The sequence below is a fragment of the Marmota flaviventris genome, chromosome 12 (assembly GCF_047511675.1).
Source record: "Marmota flaviventris isolate mMarFla1 chromosome 12, mMarFla1.hap1, whole genome shotgun sequence".
NCBI lineage: Eukaryota > Metazoa > Chordata > Mammalia > Rodentia > Sciuridae > Marmota > Marmota flaviventris.
Genome location: NC_092509.1, coordinates 83,793,181 through 83,810,181, shown reverse-complemented (window position 1 = coordinate 83,810,181; position 17,001 = coordinate 83,793,181). Strand labels below are relative to the sequence as shown.

The window sequence follows — 17,001 nt, the reverse complement described above, 5'->3', positions numbered from 1 at the left end:
TTGGGTAGGTCCTGTGTCTCAAGGTTTTCTAACTTGTTGGATGATAAATTTTCAAAATAGTTTCTGGTGATTCTTTGAATTTCAGTAGTGATATTTTCTTTTTCATTTCAAATTTTGTTAACTTGATTGTTTCCTCTCTTTGTTTAGTTTGGCTAAGGGTTTATCAATCTTTTTTATCCATTCAAAAGACCAACTCTGTGTTTAATTGATCTTTTTTTATTTTCTTAATTCTAAATTTCACTGAGTCCTGGTATGATTTTAATTATTTTCTGATTTCTACTGATTTTGGTGATGCTTTGTTTTTTTTTCTTGTAGGACCTTGAGATGTAATGCTAGATTTTTATTTGGTATCTTTCTATTTTAAACTGCCATAAACTTTCCTCTTAGAGCTGCCTTTATACTATTCCAGAGATTTTGATATGTTGTATGACTATTCTGATTTCTTCTAAAATTATTTTTTTATTTCTTCATTGATTTCTTCTTTTTCCAATTCATCATCCAAAAATGTATTATTTAATCTCCAGGTGTTATATTGGTTTCTGTTTTTTTATCTTATCATTGATTTCTAATTTTATTCCATAATAATCTGATAGAATGCAAACAATTATCTCTATTATTTTTGCATTTGCTAAGATTTGCTTTCTGATCTAAGTTATGGTCTATTTAAGAAAATTTTCCATGTGCTGCTGAGAATAAAGTGAATTCATCTATTGATGGATGAAATATTCTGTACATACCTGTTAGGCCTATATTATTAATAATATTTTAGTTCTATAAAATGTTTACTTAGTTTATATCTGGATGGTAATATAGTCATAAAAGAGGTGTGTTAAAGGTAGCCAGTAGTATTGTATTGTAGTCTATTTGACTTAATGTTGAGAAAGGTTTGCTTCATATATTTTATATATATATACAAACACACACACACACACACACACACACACACACACACACACACCATTTTAGAGGGCATAAATATTTGCAATTGTTTATCTTGTTGTCTGATTTCCTTAAGCAGTATGAAGTGAACTTTTCCAATACTGAACTTTTCCATTTCTTCTGATTAATTTTGGTTGAAGTTCACATTTCTGATACAAGAATAGCTTTCTCTGCTTGTTTTCCAGTACCATTTGCATAGTATGTCTTTTCCCATCATTTCACCTTCAGTCTTTAGATGTCTTTCACTATGAGATAAAGATAGAATATTGTTGGGTCTTGTTTTTTTTATTAAAATCTGCTATTCTATGTCTTTGATTGAAGATTTTAGAGCATTTATATTCATTTTATTTTAGAGAGATGATTTTTATATTCTGGATTTTTTATTTATTTCTAATATTTAAATCAGATTTGATTCTCTGTTAATTATCTATTCTTCTAGTGTAATTCCTCCTTATGCTGGTTTTCATTTCTTCTTTATGAATTATTTCATCAAATAAGTTTTATAGCAGGATTTTTGGATATGGATTCTTTTAGCTTCTGTTTATTGCAGAAGATTTTTATTCACCTTCAATATTGACGCTCAATATTGCTGGGTATAATATTCTTGGCTGGCCTCCATTTTACTTCAGAGCTTGGTATATATTTTTCTAATCCCTCCTAGTTTTTAGGGTTTGGGTTGAGAAATCAGTTGAAATCTAGACTGGTTTACCTCTAAATTGACGAGCTACTTTTCTCTTCAGCTTTTAAAAATTCTATCCTTCTTTTATATGTTAGGCATTTTCATTATAATGTGTCTTGGAGTAGATAGGTTGTGATTTTGTGTATTTATAGTCCTATATAAGACTTGTATTTGAATTTCCATCTCATTCTTAATGTTTGGAAAATTTTCTGATATTATTTCATTGAAAAGATTTTATATCTCTTTAGCTTGAACTTCAGAGCCATTATCCTCCCTGGTGCTTCTTAAATTTTGCTTCTTGATGTTATCCAAGATTTTTTAATATGCTGCTTATATTCTTTTAGCATCTTTTATTTTTGGCCAACATTATTTCAAGTTTATATATTTTGTCTTCAAGGCCTGAAAAATGTATCTTCAAAGTGGTTTATTCTATTGGTAATGCTTTTCATTGGATTTTTAATTTGGTTTATTGAGTCTTTCATTTCAACGTCAGATTTTTTCAGAATGTATATCTCTTTTATTAAGTGATCTTTGACTTCCTGTATTTTCTTCTTTAATTTTACTTCTTACATCTTCTTTTAGCTCATGGAACATTTAGCTATGAATTTCCTAAATTCTTTCTCTGACAATTTCCCCACTGTAGCATTAATGCAGTCAGTTGTTTAAGCATTATGGGTTGTTTGGGATGATTCATTCCCCTTCTTTTTCACATTGTTTTTATGTCTACCCATCTATTGGGATAGTTTTTATTTCTTCTTTTAAGCAAGGGACTACTTTATGAGCTCTTTTTCTCTTCAGAGACCTGTGTTGGTTGAATATCCAGATATTGATACTTTAAGTCAGTTTGTGACATATGCTGATCCCAATATCATACCACTTTGAGAGATGTCACTGGATACTTATTATTATTATTTACTATAATTACTTCATAGTCAAGCTATGTATTATTTAACCTTATGAGAAATGAAAACTTGCTGATATTGTTCTTCAAAGTCCCTCAAATCCAGGTTTAAAACTTGTAGTAAAGTTTTGGAATAGGTCAAAAGTAGTTATTATGTTTAGTAAAGTTGCTATAATTTAAAATGAAGGCTAAAAGAAAGAAATAAAAAAGATTAGTCAACAAAGAAAGGAAAAAAGGAAAGCAAGAAAGAAAGAGAACATGAGATAACAAACAAACAAAAAAAACATGTAGTAGATATCCATTATTTTTTGGGTATGGATTGCTTCAGAGTTATTGAGGCACAGGAGCCAACCCCCTACTTGCTATGGAATGTCCATCAGCCTGTTGTGGTTTGTCAGGTCAGGAACCTGTAGCTTACTGCTTGGAGAGTACAGTCTTGTGGCTTGGTTGTTTTTATTGTGTGTAGGAGTTCAAGATGCAGGCTCTATTGTGTCTATGTAGCTGCTGCCCTTGGCAGGGTCCTTTTCATGGTTGTGAATTTTCTGTGGGTGTTCTGTGGTGCAGAAGCATTGCCCTTGCCCATACTGCTCTCTAGGTTCTGTAGTAACCTGACTCAGGTGGTTCACATAGATTCTAGTTTCCACTGCCCCTGCTTTTAACAGCAGGCATCAATTCCTTCAGTTGACTATGACTGATGGCAAGGCCAGCCAGTCCTTTTACTCATCATTTGTGCTATAGGTCAGGCTGGGAGCAGTCAATTCCTGCTGTTTTGGATCAGGAAATTTTCTGCCTTTGCGTGACCTCCCTCTGGCTATATTTTTAGGTGCCTTCCAATTAAGTTTACTTAGGTATTCAGTGAACTTCTTTTAGCTGCTTCTTCCAGTGGCTGCCACTATCCAGAAACTGGATTTCTATGTCACTGGATATTCCAGCAGCTTTCCTCCAGCCCCATGATTAAAGGTACAGTCCCTAGGCTTCCTATGGTGCCTCCTCTCAATGTTGGTGGTCAGGGCTGATGCAGTCTGATGGCTCTGCTTTCCTCTACTCAGGGCCAAAGCTGTTTTGCTGATCTGTCACTGCCTGGATCCCATGGAAGCTGCACAGAGCATTTCCCCTCTGCCTAGATGACAGGGAGGCTGAGCAGAGCACTGAGTTAGGGGCACTTCCCCACACAGGTCTATACCTGAACATTCTTGTTCATAGGGAGAAGGAGTGGAAGGGGTTTTAGCAATTTGGGGCTAGTAGCGGTTCCTCTAGAACTTCTTTCTAGATGGATTTTTTAAGAGGTCTGGATGCAGAGGACTTTTCTCTGATTGAATTTGCAGCTATCTGGGCATAGGAAGATGCTTTGTTGACTTAGGGGAGTGATTGGTCAGCTGAGGGCTCCATGAGATAGCTACAGACTCCCTGAGTCAGCTTTCCTTTCACAATTTGGTTTTATAGTGTTTGATCTGCTTTAAGAACATTGCTATTTTCCTCATCCTTCAAATTTTATCTGCCTTTCCAAATATTTTTAAATGGGTGAGCTTAAGAGCTTTCCCATTCATTCTCTTTCTTTCTGTGTTGCCCACACCCTATCCCCACTCCCACAGCCTCTTACCCCACTCTGGTTCAGGTTGGAGGTTAGGGAACTCTGTACTTATTTTCTGCTCTGGCAACCGATCTTCAAGTCTCTCCAGGTTTTAGACTTTATACAGTATTTTGTCTTAGCGCATTTATTTTTTCACCCACCCACCATTCTTGTGTTCATTCACTGTCCCCTTTCTGTGCTGTGAAGAGACTAGGAATTTGTGCCTAGATCCCACCCACCATCTTCTCAGCTCTTGATGTGAAATTTTGTCTAATATTAAAAAATTCAAATTTTTTGTCTCTTGCTTTTGTTTTAGAGCTAGCATTCAATAAATTTCCTTTCTTCTATACTTTACCTCTCTCTACCTTACATTTCTTTCTCTTTCTTTTTTTCTTTCTTTCTTTCTTTTTCTTTTATATCCCTGGTTTATCTGGCTCAAATTATTGATAAGAATTTCTTTGTAAATTCCAGGATCCTGTGCTTTGCTCTGGTTTTTTAGTGACTCAATGGTGGTCATGTAATTGACCAATCTCACATTGATATTCATATTGAGATGTCACTATTGCCAATATATATTTAGTCATCATTGAATCACAGTCATTTTTATTTGAATTAAATCTAAGCCTCACATAATCTTATTGTGACAATAAGCAGATTAATTAAAATATAGTTGAGTGCAGTAGACAAATTAGTATGTTCTACATAAGTATTATTTGTCCATAGTTTCCTTTAAAATCGTCACTAAATATAATAAAAATTAGCCAAATGGATCACAGAATACCATTTTTTGATGACTTGATATGAGTTATTAGTGCTATTTTGTCTGATGCTTTTGAAGATATTACTTTTTCACCTTTTGAAATAGTGATTTGTTTTCCATTAAATTGTCCATTTTAACTCATATGTGGTGGTATCTCTTTTTTTTTTTTTTCAGTTTCAAAGTCAAATTCATTTAATTATTATTTTTAATTGATTTTTTAAAAAAATGACAGCAGAATGCATTACAATTCTTATTACACATATTTAGCACAGTTTTTCATATCTCTGGTTGTATATAAAGTATGTTGACACCAATTTGTGTCTTCATACATGTACTTTGGATAATGATGTCTATCACATCCCACCATCCTTGCTAACTCCCTGCCCTGTCCCTTCCCCTCCTACCCCTCTGCCCTATCTAGAGTTCATCTATTCTTCCCATGCTCCCTCCTCCCTACCCCACTATGAATCAGCCTCCTTATATTAGAGAAAACATTCGGCATTTGTTTTAATGCTGCTGTTTCTTTTACCATGTTTAATTGCTATCTACACATCTTTGTTGAAGACTCTGAAAAGCTTTTGCCTACTTTTCTTTGGGTTGTTTTTTTATTACTAAATGTTGAAACTGCTTAATATATTCTGGATACCCTTTTATTGGGTAGACATGCTGCAAATATTTTAGTCCCATCTGTAGCTTTGTTGTTCACTTTGTTAACTGTGTAGTTCATAGAGCAAAGTGTTTAATATTTAATTTCATTCAAAGTATCAAAATTTTCATTTGTGGAACATGTCTTTTTGTGAGTACAATTCACAATCTCTTTGCTGAAACCAAGGTCATATACTTTTGTCAAAGTTCACATTTTACCTTTAGTAGATGATTCAATTTTTGAGTTAAATTTTGTATGAGCTTATGTGGAGACTTGTTATTGTCCTTTTGAATGCCTGATTGTTCCAGTAACATTTGTTGAAAAGACACTGTTTCCTCCACTGATTTGATTTTGCTTTCGATCCTTTGTTAAATAGCAATTGACCATGATATAAATCCAGTTCTGGACTATACCTTCTCTTTCATTACTCTATAATTTCACAACATCACTGACTGTTTTAATTACTATTGCATTATATAAGACAAAATATTCTTTATAAGTCCTCTACCTTCTTTTTTCCTTTTTAAAATTTTTAGACATAAAAGCATAGAAATTGTGCATATTAGTGGGGTAATGTGAGACTTCCATACGTATTTAAATTAAACACATCTATTTCCTCAAACATTTTTAAGAATTGTATTGATATTGTAGTCTCTTTGCCTTTTCATGTAACTTTTAGAACCAGCTTTTTTCAGAAATATTGACAGGCACAGTGGTTCATGCCTATAATCCCAGTGGCTTAGGAGGCTGAGGCAGGAGAATTCCAAGTTCAAAGCCAGCCTCAGCAACAGCAAGGTGCTAAGTAATTCAGTGAGATCCAGTCTCTAAATAAAATATAAAAAAGGGCTGAGGGATGTGGTTCAGTGGTTGAATACTCTTGAGTTCAATCACCCGTACCCACCCCCTAAAAAAAGAAACATGAAATACTGCTTGGTTCTTTATTGAGATTGAGATATACATACATACAATGTATGTGTGTGTGTGTGTGTGTGTATGTATGTATATATATATATATATATATATATATATATATATATATATACATATACATATATATATGTATATATACATATATACATATATATGTATGTGTATATGTAATACATATATGCATATATATAGGTTATCATAATATTATTGGGTTTCAATTCATAAATATATATCTGTATTTAGTTATACCTTCTTTGAAACCTTACACCTTGGTTTTGTGGTTTCAGCATAAAGATCCTATCTGTATTTTGTTAGATATATAACTCGTATTTTTAATGTCATTATTTTTTCTTGAGTGAGCTGTGGTAATCTGTGGCTTTCAATGACTTAATTAATTCACCTAAGTTGTTATATTCATTGACCTAAATCAAAATATTCCTTTTGTGTTCTTTTAATATACATAAAAATTAGTGAGGCCATTACTAGCATTGCTATTATTGGCAACTTGCATATTCTCTGTTTTATTTCTTTTGTTGTTTCCTGACAAATCTGTTTAAAAGTTTAATCAATTTTAGGGACCTTCTAAAATAACAGCTTCTAATTTTTATGTATGTGTATGTGTATATGTATGTGTATATTCTATATATCATGTAAATTACATATAATAAATATATATTATGTGTATATGTTATATATTAAATATATCATGTATGAATATATAGTGTGTGCATATAACATAATATGTAATGTGTATATATTCTATATTATATGTAATATTTCTTTTTTCTGCTTTATTATTTTAGTTCAGATCTTTGTTTTTTCCTTTTGTCTGCACACTTAATATTCATTTTTTTCTTCTTTTGCTAATGTATTAAGATAGAGGCTAAAGTAATTTTTTAAAAAATATTTTTTAGTTATTGATAGACCTTTATTTTATTTATTTGTATGTGGTGCTGAGAATCGAACCCAATCATCACGCTTGTGAGGCAAGCACGTTACCACTGAGCCACAACTCCAGCCCCCCACCCACCCCAGGCTAAAGTAATTGATGTGGAACCCTAATCCTTTCTGTACAGATATTTAGTGTCATCAATTCATTCCATAATGCTTCAGTGGTACTCCAGAATTTTGATATGGTTTGTACATTGATGTTTGGATGGAGAAGAGTGAACATTACCCAAATAGTTTTGTGTGTATGTGGGATGGGAGGTAGATATTGACAAAATTGTTTTTTCTTTCACTTTTCTTCTATCTTCTGACTGAAGAAACAGGCTTTTCTTTGTCATTACTTCTTGGTGTTTGGGGTTGGAGACGTGGACAGTTACCTGGTTTTTGTTTTTATTCTTTGCAGTACTGGGGATTGAACCCAGGGCCTTCCCAAATGTTAGGCAAATGCTACATCCCCATCCTGGATCACCTGTTTTGAATTTTGCTTTGAAAAACTAAGTTTGTTTGAACATTTTTATCTGTTTTAGTGTTATTAACACTGGTTCAGGGAGCTTTTACTCCGGGACTAGTTTATTCAGAATACTAATAAGGCGACTTTACTAAATGATCTAGTCCAAGGCTCTTTCTACTCTTAAAAAAAAAAAAATTGAATTTCTCCCAATGTGTGAGTGCTCTGGAATCTTTGACCTTATTCTCCAGTGGTTTTCTTCCCTCTGGTAGTTATTCTTTGTTGCCCAGTGTCATGGAATTTTGTCCTACAACATGTCAGCATTCAGCTAAAGGATTTAGGGGATTGCTGTGCAGATTTGTAGTTCTTTCACTCTATGATTTCTTCCTCTTTGGTTTTCTATCCTAAAAATTCTTGTGACCTCAATCTCCTTTAAAACACTGATTATTGTTTCCTTTTTTTATCAAAACTGCTATCTTTTGCTTGGATTCTTCCTGTCTGCTGTTTACAGGAGAACTCCTCCTGTTTTATCTCTGAGATTGACCTCAGGTGGTGCTGCTTGTATTCCAGTCCGCAACAAAAACGATTTTGACTATTAGTTCAGTTTCTTCATTATTTGTGGCTGGAACTCTGTTTCCATTTATTATTCTTGCTTGGTCTTCATCAGTTTTATTTCTGTACAAAATCACTCTTGCTTGTTTACTTTGTCTCATTTGTTTTCCAATTGATTTCTGCTATTTTATTTCCCCAGAATTGATAATCATGTTGGCTTTTGTTTGCTTCTTTCTAATTTCTTAAAGTGAACAAATTATTGATTTTTTATTCTTTAATAATGGAATTATAGCTATTTAATGCTAAATTTCCCTTTCAGCACTACTTAAGTGTCAGTTTATGTTTTATTTAATGTTTTTATTATCATTCAGTCAAACGTATTTAATGTTTTTTTTAATTTTTGTTTCCTTTTTAATCTATATACACATGAAGCTTTATTATGGGAAGAAACCTAATAACTGACAGATGTTAACTTTTAGTTTCAAGTTAAGTTATATGTAATTTGAGGAATCATTATTTTAGCCTGAGAACATCAAGAAATATGTTGCTCTTTGTCATCTTCTTTGAACTCTATGCATCCATTATGTTTTAAGCACACAATTATGATGACATTTTAAATTCTTGGAGCCAGTAGTAACTATGCTGACAGATTCTTTAAGATCATTACCTGATTTCAGGAACCCCAATTGGCTAGATGAGGCTTGGGTATTTTCAGATTTAAAGCAAGTCCTAAGGGAAAATAAACACATTGCCTATGGAGTTATGGCATGCTGTCGGATCCTGGATTCATTCATCCCCTAAATCCTTTAGCTAAATTTGTTTGTTTTTTGTTTTCAATATAAAAAATAAATCTTCATATGTTTAATTTTTAAAAATTTGAATTACTAGAGATATTTTTAAAGAACAACATGAAATCATGATGTTCCTTTTGATTTAACAAACTGGGAGGAAAGAGTATTTTCAACATTAAAGATAATAATCTATTTTTAAAGCAGAGAGTTAAATTAATGCCTCTTGTAGGCCGAATACAAAGGATTGTTTTGGTTAGTAGGCTAAATAATCCACGTAACTTTTTTTTTTTGCCATATTTCTATCATGTAATGCATCCAAGGAAATCTAATTACATTATTGTAATTAGAATTACATTATTGTAATTAATTTTATAGAAACTTCTTATAATTTCTCAGAAAGGATTATAAATGTTTAATTCTAACCTTCTTACCAAAGGAAAACATTTCATAAAGGACCTTTATTTAATATCTTTGGAAAATCATTGCTTAATTTCTGTAGCACAATAACCTGGATGATTAATAATTATTCCAGATATTTAGACACAAATGGCTCATTATTTTTTGCACTGTCATATTATTAGAGTCTTTATATAATTATATTACATGTGCTTGTCTTTTCCTTATCCTGTTCCCTTCTAGAAACATGTTCAAAAAATGATATAGAAATTAAGAATGGTTTTATTTCTGAATCTGACTTTATATATAATCTAAATAAAGTAACACAATATAAGTGCAAACCAGGCTATGTAACTGAAGATGGTAACACATCGGGATCAATTACCTGCCTCCAAGATGGATGGTCAGCTCAACCCTCCTGTGTTAGTAAGTGATTTATTATATTAGTATCATTATCCTGATGATATACAAACGTTAAACTTTATTCTTTCTTGATGTGACTATGTTTCATTTTAATAGGCAAACAAAAACATTTGATAAAAAGTATATGTCATCATTTTTTTTTCTCAGAATTGCTAGTATGGTAGAACATAAGTACATCTTTCCTCCCCTGACAGACATTTTAAAGAATACAATGATTTAGAAGTGACTCAGAGAGCTTCAGGTGTATTCTGGTGCTGACTCATTTATTTTAGCTGAGATCTTTGTCACCGTTAGGTATAACTGTGTTTTAGGTGGTCAACCTCTTATATCAAAGACTTCGATCCCAGACATAAAAGTAATGTTCTTAGTGAAAATATGGAGCCTTGGTATATAACCTCAGAATATTTTAACCTTTATAACTTATATGTTTGACATTGTAAGATAGGTCTACTTCTGAAAAACCTCCCCCCTTAAACATCTGCATAAACATCTAGGTATTTGAAAGGAGGGAGTGTTTCAAGATGATACCAGTTTTTGCTATGTTGAAAGATTTTCCTGCTATAATACCCAAGGTTAATGAAGATTTTCTAGGAATGATTATTTCTGTTTATCTTATTAAACTCAAAGTTATTCAGTAATATTTTGCAAGCAATACTTAACATACTTTAAATGACATGACTAAGATATTCATTCTTACTTCTTAATTTCTATTCCTTATTTTACAATTTCTATGCTTACAGCATCTAGCTAAAAAATGATACAAATTACTGCCTTATAAAACTCATCATATGCTAAATTCTGATAAATAATCCATTATGAAACTTTCTTATTAAGAAATAGAAAATCTTATTTAAAATACATTAATATTTTGTTAATCAATCCACATTTCTTCTATTATGTCACAACTACTAATAAGTCTGACATCTTAATTCTCAAAATGCCATTCCAGTCTTCTAAAACAAGTAATACATATTTATTTTATTACTAGCATTTATTACTATTTTATTACTAGCATAAGGTAAATGCTTAAATAAAATAGAATTTTAAAAAGTTTTTAAAGTAAACTTTTCAGAGAGTTTAAGTAATCAGAAAAAGGTTATGAAGGAACATTTTTAATTTATTGTAACTTTCAGAAAAATGACTTATCATTGGTCTTAGGCTATTTTTGTACAGTACTTAATTCTAATCACATATTTACTTATAAACTCTGTGTTCTTGGGGTGAGATTTACTAGTATTGTCATTTAAATTACAATAGAAATAAAATCCTCAATTTTATTATGCATTAGAATCTTGTGATATGCCAGCATTTGAGAATGCTAAAACCAAAAGTAACGCCACATGGTTTAAACTCAATGACAAGTTGGACTATGAATGTAATGTTGGGTTTGAAAACAGATTCAAGCGTGCCAAAGGATCCATAGTATGTCAGGACAATGGATGGTCACATATACCCACATGTTATGGTAAGTACTGTCTCAGAAATTTTTGTTTTTTGTTTTCAATATAAAAAAATAAATCGGCATGTGTTTAATTTTTAGAAATTTGAATTACCTATGTGAATTACCTATATTTTTAAAGAACAACATGAAATCATGATGTTCCTCCTGATTTAACAAACTGGGAGGAAGGAGTATTTTCAACATTAAAGATAATAATCTATTTTTAAAGCAGTGAGTTAAATTAATGCCTCTTGTAGGCCATATACAAAGGATTGTTTTGGTTAGTAGGCTAAATAGTCCATATAACTTTTTTTGCCATATTTCTGTCATGCAATGCAGCCAAGGAAATCTAATTACATTATTGTAGTTTCTTTGATATGTCCAATTAGAAGACTATAAACATGTGGTGGATTGGCAATATGGGGCTCCTGTTGGAAATACTGGTAAGGGTTGCCAATAAGGCCATCCAATTTTGTAACAGGAGGAAGTAAAGAACATGGGTGTGTAAATCTAATGCTGAAAAGAATCAGAAACTGATGATTCTATTGTATTTTGAAGTATGAGACAAGGGCATTGAGATTGAATAGTGCATGAGGGAAAGAGGATGAGGAACACCGTGTAATGTTCAAAGGCTTAAATTTAAATGGTAGTAGAAGATACCACACCTTGAGACTTGATTGGCAGGATTGAGCATCCACTAAAACTTAATCCATTTGGGATATCAAGCAATTTCTTTTATAAGTTAGGGGAAAGTGATAAAAAAAAAAAACCCACAAACTCAGTTCTGCTTTCTGGATTTTTCATTGCAGTATCAGAGAACCAATCCAAAATCCAATGAATTAAGGCACATAATAAACCAATTAATAAAAATAGTTTTAGTATGTTTTATATATGTGATTATAAGCAGACACATGCTGTGTGCAGCCAGAAGCTTTTACAATACTAAGTGTCCATCTTCAAAAAAGCCTGGTGCATTAGCTTAGTGCTGGAGTGCTTACCCAGCCCAAAGCCCTGGATTCAATCTTGAGCACTGAATGAGAGTTATGAATATATGATTCTCATTGCTTTTCCACTGTCACTAGACATGGAAAATGTGAAGATGTGCAGAAGAGAAGAGAAAGTAAGAGTGACAGAGATATAGCAATAGAAACGAATTCAGTCAAAGTAGCTTTTTATTGCGAATTTTATGAAGACTAATAATCACATTTCCAGGAGATGTAAGTCTCCATATATTGAGTGAATAAATGACAGCTTAGTATTTTTGCCTCAGCCATGTAGCATAAAACTGCACACAGATTGACAGATATACAACTTTATTTCAAACGTCTGGGAGTTCTTGTCTATGGGGAGATGTTTACATTATTATCCTAAACCGCTTAAGCAAAACAGACTTACAGAAATCTTAAAGTAGTAAACACCTTAGAGTAAAAATATCTATACTAACATTTCTGTTCATCAGCACTAAAATATATGATTTGAACTATTAGACAAAGACAAGTATTTCTCATCCAGGGTTTGTCCATTCACACTTCTCTTTAAATCACACATTTAGTTACTATCTCTGTATAGATATAGCAGTTTGATAGTACTCAACAGTCAAAATCATTTTTTTCTTGTTAAGGGCAATGCTTTCTATAATATGATGAAATATAGAATTTATATAAAACAGCATAAAATAAATATACACACACAAAAGAACTTTTAAGTTTGGGAAATTTTCTAATATTGCATTGAAGAGATTGTGCATTCCTTTGGTTTGTATCTCTGAGCTTTTATCTATCCCAATAAATTTTAAATTTTCAAGTTATCTCATATTTCTTGGAAGTTATGTTCAGGATATCTTAACATCTTTCTCCACAGTCAACTTTATTTTTAAGATTATATATTTTGTCTTCATTGCCTGAAACTCTGTCTTCCAAGTGGTCTAAAATGCTCATGATGCTTTCCATTGAATTTTTAATTTGGTTTATTGATTCCTTCATTTGGAGGATTTCTGCTTGATTTTTTTTCAGAATCTCTCTTTTTTGAAATGATCTTTTACTTCCTGTATTTTCTTTCTGATTTTACTTCTTATATTGTCTTTGCTTTGCAGATCAGTTTAACTATATATTTTCTAAATTCCTTCTCTGACATTTCTTCTACTGTGGTGTTGATGGATTCTGTTATTGAAATACCTTGGTTTGTTTGGGGTTATTTGTTCCCCTTGATTTTTCATGTTGTTTATGTATCTACCCATGGGACAATATGGCTCTGAGGCAGCAGAGTTTCTGCCTTGTGAACTTGTAGTGTCCCTGAAGGTTTCCAGTACCTCACTGTTTAAATGGGAGCAAATAATCACAATAACCAATGCAAACAATATATAGCTTTAAACCAGACAGTTCCTATTATGACATCTACAATGCTAAATGTCACAATAAACAGAAATTATATGATCAATTATCACCCACAGTAAAAACAGTATGTTTCAAAAGGGTTTACAATTTCAAATAGTAGACTGGAGAGAACAAAAGTGATGTGGGATATGATGATTATGAGGGAGGAGGAGAGAAGATAGAAGTAAAAATTTAAAGGAAGAGTGGAAGGGAGGACAATGGAGATTGGCTGTTAGCAGAAGAAAAGAGAGAAAGAAAATAAAAAGAAACAGATAAGTGAGAAAAAATACATATATAAGGTAAAAATTTTTAAAATTAAAAGAATACAAAACAAAACTGAAATATAGTAATCAAACATCCTAGTCCTCAAAATACTGATCCATGAAAAGTAACTGGTTTCAAAAATGTTATAAATGAGGAAAAAAAAAACAAATATGAATATGTATAAATGTCCATGAATAACTCAAGGTCACAATTTAACAAGGAAAAAAAGATCTTGATGAATTAAAAATGGGAGCTCATAATCTGCTTGAATCAAATGTATGAAATATGATATGTCAAGAGCTTTGTAATGTTTTGAACAACTAATAATAAAAAAAGAAAAAATAATAATGTTGTTAGTATGTAATAAAGATGTATTATTTTAACTATTGAAAAAAAAAAAGAAAAATTAACAATTGTGTTTGCTGGAGTTCAAAAGATTCTTAGCTTCCCTTCTCAGCAGTGTTAGGTGGGATTGCTGGGGAGAGAGAGGTAATCCCATAGGTGGAACTCCTAAAGGCGGGTTTTAGATTTAGGTGGGTCTCTAGGTTCTTCACTGAATGCCAGTTGGTCTGGAGACTTTAAATCATGCACCTCCAGGGATCAGCAATCGTCAATCCATGTTGGAAGACTGCACCCTAGGGATCTCCCCTGGGTTCCACTCATGTGGGTGAGAAGCCAATATTAAGTCCACTACATCACCTGTTGATTCCATGCTTCCTGGTCTTGGGTTCAGTCTCCAAACCCACTCTCTCCCACCTCACCCTTTTGAATTCCTAGCTAGGCATGTTTCTTCTAGTTGGTTCTGAAAGCAGCATGTTTAGAGGGAGAGGGGGAAAGCCAATTGGGTTTCCACAACCAGTTCTCCTCTGTGTAAACCTCTCTCCACATTTGATTTTCTCCTGGTCACTTAGACACAATTTATGTCATGAGTGTGGGTTTTCTAGGCCTGTATTTTGGGACAAACTCGGGTTTTTCAGGAATCAGCTCTCCTGGCTACTGGCCACCACACCATGGCTGCAAAATGGTTCTTTCCTCTGTCCTCTGCATAAAGTCTGGAGAGATGGTGGCTTCTTACCCACACAAGCATACTGTGAAGCACCCCATTCAGCTTAGTTGGGCAGTGTCTTTGATCTCTAAACTTTCTATATCTAGATAAGCCTCAAGTATACCCCAAATGTGGGCTCCTTTAATTCCTTTATCACTCCACTTTGGTCATGGAGGGACCACTGTGGCTGGTTCTTCCAGCTGTGGTAGTGGCTGTGGAGCTGGGGATTTCTTCCTTATTTTATTTTATACAACCTCTGAGTCCCTGATCTGCCTTGAATGTCCAGCATTAAATTCCAATAAAGCCTCCCCCCACCTTTTTTGTTTTATTTATTTTTTTTTTGTACACCCACCTTGCTAAGAAGCTACCTGTCTGCTTTCTTGGTTTCATGCCTTGGGCAGCCACAAGAGTGGTTTCTCTAGTCTGCCATCTTGAAACCCCCTCCAAAGACAAAATGACTTTAATGTAGACGATTGTAATATAATTCAAGGAGTGGAATCCCAGTGACTCTCGTTCAAGTGTAGTTTTTTTCTCAAGTAATCTGCAATACTCAAAAGAATTACAAAATTAATTGGGGTTCTGGGGATTGATTCCAGGTCCTCACACCTGCTAAGCATGAGCTTCATCCCCAGCCCCAGAGAAAAAACTTTTAGTTTTTAAAGCATTATTCTTAAAAATAGTTTTTATTGTACATTTAAATTTATAAATGTTTTGGTACTTGAATTTCGATAGTATGCATTTTCTTTCTACCATGGTTCTAATTTTATAATTGCAGCCTTTAATTTTATGAATTTGTAAGGAAGAGGTATTCCAAATAAGAAAAATGATTTTTCAATGTTATTTGCTAGTGTTACCTACTTTTAAAAAATTAAAAAATGTGAGAGAATTTTATACAGTATTCCACATTTGAATTAAAATAATAATCATTAATAAAAATTATAATAAAATAATTGAATATTAATGTAAGGATTCAAGACACCTATCAGTTTGACTTTGAACTATTTCTTAGTTTGTTTTCTTTATTTGTAATATATTAATTATATAATTTTTTAATGTTACTCTAACTTCAAATACATTAGAGATGCTTTTTAATATAATCTATTTTCTCAATTATATTAAACAGAAAAGCCAGTTTTTTAAAAAATGTACAATTTAAAATTTATACAAAGCAGGTTGATTTAATATGAGAATAATTCTGTGTTTTAAGGGTACAAAAATATGACATAAATTTTACAAATATCAATAATAAGCCAGATTCAGTGAAAACTAGTTGAATTTGCAAGTTAAATTTCAGGACAGATATATTGCCATTCAATATCACCATATTTCTCAGAGTCCTAGATGAGTAAATTTAGGCAGTGAATAAAACTAATCTGTAACATTTTTTCCAGGAAGAGGATTTGTCTGATACTGTCCTGTATATGCATCACTGAACACCTACCTCATTTTAAAATGACAATGTAAAATGTAATTTGTCAATGATTATTTTATTTTTTATTTTAGAAAGGGAATGCAGGATTCCCAAAATGGGAAAATTCTTAATGGCTGATCCCAAGAAAGATAAATATAAAGTTGGAGATTTGTTGAAATTTTCCTGCCGATCAGGACTTACAAGAGTTGGACCAGATTCAGTACAATGCTACCATTTTGGATGGTCCCCGGATATCCCAATATGTAAAGGTGAATATTTATCTTTCTGTTGTAAATATGATGATTAGAATATTGAATATCAACCTTTTTTCTTTCTTCTATTAATTTTTTATTGGCTTCCACCGTATCTGTAATCTAATTAATGAAGTTGTTGATATGTGCTATGTGGCAGAAAGCACAACTAGTTTATTTAAGAATTTAATCACCAATTATTTCTTGAAATATGTATTGGGAGTATTCATACAT

At 32.4% G+C, this 17,001-nt stretch overlaps 1 protein-coding gene across 1 annotated transcript in view; it reads left to right on the top strand.

The window, feature by feature from the left end:
• The window catches only part of Cfh (complement factor H), an 85,386-nt gene that overhangs the window by 48,268 nt on the left and 20,117 nt on the right, over positions 1-17,001 (top strand). Inside the window, exons 10-12 of the mRNA XM_071600201.1 lie at positions 9,804-9,986; positions 11,272-11,448; positions 16,609-16,785. Of these exons, the coding sequence (XP_071456302.1) occupies positions 9,804-9,986; positions 11,272-11,448; positions 16,609-16,785 (537 nt within the window). The remainder of the gene's footprint in view (positions 1-9,803; positions 9,987-11,271; positions 11,449-16,608; positions 16,786-17,001) is intronic.